The sequence below is a fragment of the Pollicipes pollicipes genome, unplaced genomic scaffold (assembly GCF_011947565.3).
Source record: "Pollicipes pollicipes isolate AB1234 unplaced genomic scaffold, Ppol_2.1 Scaffold_3087;HRSCAF=3621_pilon_pilon_pilon, whole genome shotgun sequence".
Lineage (NCBI taxonomy): Eukaryota > Metazoa > Arthropoda > Thecostraca > Pollicipedomorpha > Pollicipedidae > Pollicipes > Pollicipes pollicipes.
In genome coordinates this window covers 12,964,545-12,972,476 of record NW_023596225.1, presented here as the reverse complement: position 1 = coordinate 12,972,476, position 7,932 = coordinate 12,964,545, and the positions used below count along the sequence as shown (strand labels likewise).

Below are 7,932 nucleotides of genomic sequence, written 5' to 3'. Positions count from 1 at the left end.
AACTTGCAACAAGTCGACAACACAGCCCGTCAACTGCGCGGGGAGGCGCCACCAGCGCCAGGCCCGCGACGGCCAACCCGACTTTCCTCTTTCGGCGCCCGGAGCGACAGCCATCTAGCGGCCATGCTGGCACTAGCGGCCGCCGGGCCGTTTTCGACAGTAGCGACGCGCGTGCCGGCGTCGGTTGCATGTCCACAGGCGCGGTGCGAGCACGTGTTCTGCCTATCGCCGACGCTGGGCACCTATTGATAGTGACGGTGTGCTGTCACGTGAACGGTGTATGGTCATGTGATCGGCGATTGCCAGTCGGGTGACGTGGTGAACAGCGCACAGGCGCCGTCGGCGCCGGCCACCGCTCCAAGGGCGCAAACCGTCGGCGACCTCCGGTCACGCGCCCGTGTGCCGACGCAACCGCGCACGCGTCTCGACCAACGGAGAAGGCGCACACGACTCAAGTGACAGCAAGATGCCCTGCAAAGTGTCATCTGAGCTGGTGCCAATGCGCGGCGGGGTGAGCACTGCTCGCCGTCGGTCGCTAATCTCTCGTCGACCCGGCGCACGGAACCAGGCGCGTGCGCGCCGGCCTTGCAGACCGGCAGCGGCCGGCACGACACAAATGCACGTTTTGCAATTGCATATGCATCGCTTCTCGGCCTTTTGGCTAAGACCAAAGTGTAGTATCTGTGAATCTGAGCCAAAGGCCGGGAATTTCGGCGTGATCTAAACACCTTTTTATCGCGCGACTCGGTGTTCGTATTTTTCTTACGGAGTGCTACCGTCATCTCTGGACGCCGCGCGGTACTTCCGTGACTTTTAACGCCGTGGCCACGATCGCCCGCGTGGACGTCGGACGTGCCGCTGCAAGCGACTCTGAAGACGCCGGACCAGGTGGACGCCGCCGTGGACGCCGCGTCGCGTGGACGCCGGGGACGCCGCGCCGGGTGGACGCCGGTGGACCACAGGAGCGCGAGGTAAGTTTTTCGCGCCTACTTCCGGTCTTCTGCCTTCGCCTTTTTTGGTCGGGTTCCCACGTTCCCGATCCAAAATAGGAGTTGGCAGTTGCCGTTGGTTTTGGCGCGAAATTTGAACTTGCGCCCTGTGTGTTTTCGCCGGTCGCCCACCCGCGCGTCACCGCGTCATCCCGGCCGTCGACTTCGTGGCGCGCATCTGCCGGCGACCTGATGGCGACGCCAGCGTTCCGGTCGGCCGTGGAGGCAGTGCGTGGCCAGCCGGTGCTGCGAGACGAGGAGCTGGTGCTGCCGTACCCGCTGCCCGCGCACGCGAGGTGCCCCATCGCCGGCTGCCGAACGCAGTATAGCGGCACGGGGTCCGTGCAGCAGCGGGCCAGCCTGTGCCGCCACCTCGCCCGCAGCCACGACCTGCGCCCCCGCCGCACCACGTGGGTGTGTGTGGGATGCCGCGCCTGCCTGCCGCGGCGGCCGTCGACGCACCACTGCTGGGCGGCGCCCCCGGAGGAGGTGCGGCCCGACCTGCCGCATCGCTGTGCCGGCTGCGGCCGATCCTTCACGACCGACATCGGGCTCCGTAATCACCGGGCCCGATGCCGGAGCGACGGCGGCCGTAGCCGTGCGGGGGACGGTTCCGGAGACCGCCGCCTGCGAGACATCGAGGACGTCGACGCGCCGCACCGGCCCTCCGCGGCGGACTTCGTGACGCCCCGCCATGCTGCGCGCGCCCGCCGCCGGCGGCTGGCGTCGTCGTCGCCGGACTCGCCGGCGGCGGGGTCGCCTGGCGGGGCGTCCGCACTGCCCACGCCGCCGGTGATGCCGGACGAGTCGCCGGCGGCGGCGGGCCTTGCTGACGACGTCAGCCTTGTCTCGGAGGTCCCCGACGGCCAGCTATCTCGCGGCGCCTCGCCATCTCCATCGCCGCTGACCCAGAGGTCGCCGTACGCCCGCCTCTCGCCGGCCGTGCCGGAGCCGGCGTGGGACCTGGAGCTGTCTCCGCTGACGCCGCCACCACCGCCCGGCCTCCTGCGTTTTGACAGGCCGTGGGAGGACACGCCGCTGGCGGCGCTCGACCCTACACCAGCGCCGAGGTCCTCGCCATCGTCCGCGCGCAGCGCCTGGGTGTCGCCGGCGCCCGCCACCCTGCCGGCCCTGCTCTCGCCAGCGCTGGTCGGTGCGGTGGCTCGCGGTGGAGTGCTGGCCTCGATGGCCGGAGCAGTGCGTCGCCCGCCGGTAGCCGTGTCCGGAGCGAGTGGGGCCGCGGTGCCGAGCACCGCTGGTGGCAGCGTGCCGCCTGCCCGCGCCGCGTTGCGATGTGCCGCACCGCGCGTAGTGCCGCCCGCGCCGTTGTCGGTAGTGTGTGCGCGGCCGACACCCGCACCGCGGAGCCCTGAGCTGGTGGCCGCGTCACCGGTGCCGACGCCCGCGCCACGGAGCCCGGGGGCTGCGGCGGTGTCGCCCGCGCCGGCCGCGACCGTGAACCGCCTGCCGACACCTTCGCCGCGGAGCCCCGGACTCCCGACACCGGTCACCACATGTGGACCGCCTGCGCCGATGCCCGCATCGCGGAGCCCCGGGGCTGTGGCGGCGTCGCCCGCGCCGGACGCGTCGATGAGCCAGCGGCCGACACCATCGCCGCGGAGCCCCGGGCTCCCGATGCCTAACGTAAGTGCACACTGTCCGGCGCCGGCGCCCGGCTGCCGTGTGCGCTCCTACGCCGAGGCGCTACGTAGTGCCCCGGCGGGGGATGCGCTGTGGCCGGACGGTACGCGGGTGCGACGTGGTGTTCGCCAACATGATGTGTCTTGTCCGTGCCCGGGGACTCCCAACCCCTGCCCGGTGGCTGCGGCTGACGCGCCTTCGTTCGCAGCGGGGGCGCCCTCCCAGCGCCAGGGGCGCCGCGGCCGGGCGTGTCCCGCCCGCCGCCGGGTGCCTGCGCAGCGGGAGGGCATGAGCGCGAGCCGGGAACCCCTCGCCCCGTCGCCTGCTGCCCGGGCTGGGGCTGACCGACGTACACCCCCGCCCGCCTCTCCGCAGGCCCGCGGGGTGTTTGGACACAGGTGGCGTGGCCGCGGGCCGCTGCCGCCGCCGCCTCGGATTCAGCCGCGCCGCCCCGTCACGCCGCTGTCGGGACTTGTCGGCTCCCAGCCGCCTTGCTCCCGGCGGCGCACTTGTGACGCGGGCGTCCAGACGGAGCCCGCCTGTCTGGCGCCCGCAGGTGGTCCGGGCGGCCCTCCGGACCGCCCCCCGGCCCCCGCTCCAGCCCCGACTCCGGTGGCGGACCCAGCCTGGACCGTGGTCGGTGCCCGCCGTAGGGGGCCCCGGGCTCTGGCCCCAGTGCCGCCTGGTGGCCGGGCTCCGTTTCGTTGCCTGGCCCGCGCTCCGGCCCGCCCCCCTGCCCCCGCTGCTGCCCCGCCTTCGGGCGCGGCTCGTGCTCCGGCCCGCGTTGCGACCCCGGCTCGTGCCCCGGCCCGGACTCTGACCCCGGCGCCTTCCGGTGGCCGGGCTGGCGCCCCGTCCTGTGGCCGGGCTCGCACTCCGGCTCGCCCCCTGGCCCCCGCCCCCGCCCCGCCCCCGGCCGCGGCTTCGGCCCGTGCTCCGTCCCGCGATCCGGCCGCGGCCTGTGCCCCGGTCCGGGCTCTGGCTCGTGTTCCGGCCGCCGCTCTGGCTCCGGTTCCGGTCCCGGCCCCTCGCGGTCGGGTCCGCACCCCGGCCGCTGCTCCGGCCCCGGCTCCGGTCCCGGCCCCCCGTGGTCGGGTCCGCGCCTCCCCGACCCCGGCTCCGGCCGACCGGTCTGCCCGTGGGCGTGGCGGCCCCGGCCGTGGTGGGGGGTCCGGCGGTGCCGGACGTGGCTCTGGCCGCGGCTCGGGTCGTGGGGCCCGGGGTTCTGGCCGTGGCCGCGGTGCCCGGGGTGGGCGTGGTGGTGGCCGGGGACGTGACCCGTCGCCGCCCCCGTCTCCTCCTCCGTCTCCGCCCGTGCCGGGCACGGGCGACACACCCCCGACGGCCCCTCCCTCTCAGCGGCGCCGCTCCCCCCTGCAGGAGGAGTTCCTCGAGGAGCTGGAGGCACTGAGGGACAGTGGCGCTGACTGGCCACTGGTTGAGGCGGCCGTCGGGGCCATGTGTACGCGGGCGGCCGCCCTCAACGAAGAGTTTCACGGCCGGCAGCGCGCCCGCCGACCGCCGGCCGCTCGGGGCTCTGGCTCCGCCTCCCGGGCTGGTGGCTCCGCCTCCCGGGCCGGTGGCTCCGCCCCCGCGGCCGGCGGCCCTGCGATACGTGCTGGCGGCCGGGCGGCTCCGGCCGGCGAGCCCGCTGACGGCGACGCTGTTCCGGCGGCCGAGGATCACCGGCGCCCGTGGCACGCTCCGCGCCACGAGCCGGAGGAGGCCAGCCGGCTCCAGCGGCTGTACCGCGCGAACCGTGATCGCGCGGTACGCCGCATCCTCGCTGAGGAGTCGCCCAGGTGCGAGGTGGCGTTCGCCGACCTGGCGGCCCACTTCGCCCCGGACGAGGTGCCGCTCTTCTCGTGGGACGAGCGTCCATCGTGCGTGCCCGACCTGCCGCCGGCGCCAGAGCACCCTCACCTGACGGCTCCCATCACCCACGGTGAAGTGGAGCTCCGTCTGCGCCGGGCTGCCAACACTGCCCCGGGAGATGACGGTCTGCGGTACGCAGCCTGGCGTGCCCTCGACCCCGGCTGCCTGCTGCTACGCGAGGCGTTTGAACTGTGCCGCCGCGCCTGCCGGGTTCCGGAGGCGTGGAAGGCGTCGCAGACCGTCCTGCTCCACAAGGGCGGCGACCCGACCCTGGCGACCAGCTGGCGTCCCATCGCGCTGGCGAGGACGGTCGCCAAGCTCTACGCCGGCGTGTGGGCCGACCGCCTTGCCGCCTGGGCGGAGGCTGGCGATGTGATGTCGGCCCAGCAGAAAGCGTTCAGATCGTTCGACGGCGTGCTCGAGCACAACTTCGTGCTGCAGTGCGCCGTCAACGACGCACGTCGGGCTGGTGGGGAGTGTCACATTGTCTTTGTTGACCTCACCAACGCTTTCGGTTCGGTGCCGCACGCCCTCCTCTGGGAGGCGCTGGAGCGGTTTGGGCTGTCGCCCGAGGCCCTACGAGCCGTGCGTGACCTGTACGAAGGATCGTGCACCCAGTACAGGCTCGCAGCGGAGCTGTCAGACCCCGTGCAGACGCGGTGTGGCGTCCGGCAGGGCTGTCCCCTGAGCGGCTTACTTTTCAACATCGCAATGGAGCCGGTGCTGCGCGCGCTCCGCCAGTCGGACGTGCGCTGCCCGGCCTACGCTGACGATCTGGCGTTGATTGTGCCGTCAGCCGCTGCCGTCGCTCCGGCCCTCCGGGTGCTAGAGGCCGTGTGCGGGTGGTGCTCCCTGGAGCCCAACCCGCGCAAGTCAGGCCTGCTGTCGGTGGGAGCCGCCCCGCCCGCCGTGACTCTCAGCGGCGCGCCTTTGCCGGTGGTGGAACGTGCGTGTTCGTACCGGTACCTGGGCCGTCCGGTGGGCCACACCCGGCTCTCGGAGCCGCCACTGGACGTGCTCGCTGCCACCCGACGCGATGCGTTCCGCCTGCTGGACAGCGCCCTGGCGCCGTGGCAGAAGCTTGACGCCATGCGCACGTTCATCGTGCCGCGGCTGACGCACTGCCTGCGCCTGGGCGTGCTGCCCAAGACGCCCCTGCGCGTCTTCGACAAGGCGCTGCGGTGGCGCGTCAAGGGTGTGCTGGGCGTGCCGTTGAGCGCCACCAACGGCTACTTGTACGCGCCGTCGTCCACGGGCGGCGTCGGCCTGACTGAGCTGGGCAGCGAGGCCGATGTTCTTCTCCTGGCCGCCAGCGTGCAGCTGCTGCGCTCGCGTGACCCCCTGGTCGCCGAGCTGGCCGCCGCCGAGCTCACGCGCGTCGTGCGGCGCAGGGTCGGCCGGCCTCCGACGCCGGCCGACATGACCGCCTACTTGAATGGCGAGCGCATGCGCGACGGCGGTGATGTCTCGTCGCGGTTCAGCCGCGCGCGTGTCGCCACCCGGGCACTCGCCTCGTCTGTGCCCGTGGCATGGCACGCCGCCCATCCCGTCCCGGAGCTGCGCGTCGGCCCCACTGCGGTGGAGGCGCGCGGCGAGAGCAAGGCGCTCCGCAACGCCCTGCGGATGCGGGCCTTGAGCGACCTGGTCGCCAAGCCCCATCAGGGACGCGTGATGGAGTGTGTGGCGTCTCAGCCGGTGAGCTCGCATTATATGTATAATGGGAGCTTCACCCGGTTTGCCGAGTGGCGGTTTGTGCACCGTGCTCGGCTCGGTCTCGTGCCCCTGAACGGGTACCGTCGCGGCGCCGGTGATCGGCGCTGTCGGCGCTGTGGCTATGCCAAGGAGACCCTGCCGCACGTGCTCAACCACTGCCGGCCCCACAGCGCGGCACTGCAGCGGCGCCACAACGCCATCCTGGCGCGCCTGGAGAGGGCCGTGCCTCGGTTTGCCGGCACCGACGTGCGGGTGAACCGCCGTGTGCCCGGCACCGAGTCGGCCCTTCGGCCTGACCTGGTGGTCACCCGTGGCGCCCACGTATCTCTTGTGGACGTCACAGTCTCGTTTGAGAACCGGCTGGCTGCCCTGCGCGCCGCCGGCGACGAGAAGGTGGCCAAGTACGCGGGCCTGGTGGCCGAGCTCCGACGCCAGGGCAAGCATGCCTCCGTGCATGCCCTGGTGATTGGCTCGCTCGGCACCTGGTACCGCGGCAACGAGGAGACGCTGCGCCACCTGCGTGTCAGCCGGGTGTACGCCCGACTGATGCGCAAGCTCATGGTGAGCGACACCCTGCGGTGGTCCCGGGACGTGTACGTGGAGCACGTCACCGGAGTCCGCCAATACGAATGATCAGTGGCCACCGCCCGTGGCCGCTGTGACGTCAGGGTGCCCGCCTTCACCGCCTCCACCTCCACAGCGTTCTCCTCAGCGGCGTCCCTCTCTACCTCGTGACGTCATGGATTGCCCCCCGCCTGGCCGGCTGCTGTGCCGCCGTGTCGCCGCAGCCACCAATGGGCCGCCGGCCGGCCTGCCGCCCCTCCCCTTGCCCCAGTGTTTTATTTGATCTGTGTGTGTTATCACTGTATCGCGATTCCCCTCCCCCCTCTCCCTTAGTGTTATATGCCCTCCGTGTGGGCACCACTGATTTGTATTTGATCCGTGTATTAGTGCAATGAAATGATAAATACCATGAGATGTCCCCCATTGTTTCCCCTCCCCCGTGTGTTTTGCGTGCGTGGCGTGCTGATTATTATCTGATCTGTGTATTAGTGCAATCATATGAAATCGATACGGAATGTTCCCGCCCCCTGAGTGTAGCCCCCCGACCCTCCCCTCGGCAGGCCGGCCGGCTGTGGGTTTCCCTTCCCCCGCCCGCGTCCGGCGGCCTTGGCGGACCGCGGCCGCCTTGTCTGGCCGCGGTATGGCCTTGGGCGCAGCCGCACCGCCGCCGACGATGTTTGGCGGCGTCCCGAGGCGGCACAGCCTTGTTGCTCGCCGCGGCCGTTCCGTTTAGCCGCGGTGGAGCCTGCACTGTGGCCGCCGCCATGACGTGCCCCCCACCCCTTCCCACCATGGGGTGGGTGCCCACCCCATATGCGGCACGCTGCGTCGTGCCGCGGGGAACGTGATTATATACCTGTACATTTCAAATCATCGTGTCGCGTGTGAATGCGCTCCAGGGTCTGGAGCGCATGCGTTTTTCTTTCACATAACCCTTGTAATCAAACATGTACTATGGAAATAAAAAATCTGTATCTGAGCCAAAGGCCGGGAATTTCTGCGCAATCTAGACAACTTTTTATCGCGCGACTCGGTGTTCGTATTTTTTTACGCAGTACTACCGCCATCTCTGGACGCTGCGCAGTACTGCCGTGCCCGGGAACGCCGTGGCCACGATCGCCCGCGTGGACGTCGGACGTGCCGCTGCAAG

The 7,932-nt window shown here is 71.2% G+C and overlaps 1 protein-coding gene across 1 annotated transcript; it reads left to right on the top strand.

Moving 5' to 3' along the window:
* The first annotated feature begins 1,181 nt into the window (after nucleotides 1-1,181).
* LOC119089394 (uncharacterized) lies at nucleotides 1,182-6,851 on the top strand. Its single transcript, XM_037212061.1, has 4 exons — nucleotides 1,182-1,403; nucleotides 1,902-2,138; nucleotides 4,011-4,034; nucleotides 4,347-6,851. The coding sequence occupies exons 1-4, from the start codon at nucleotides 1,182-1,184 to the stop codon at nucleotides 6,849-6,851; spliced, it is 2,988 nt and encodes a 995-aa protein (XP_037067956.1).
* The last annotated feature ends 1,081 nt before the right edge of the window (nucleotides 6,852-7,932 follow it).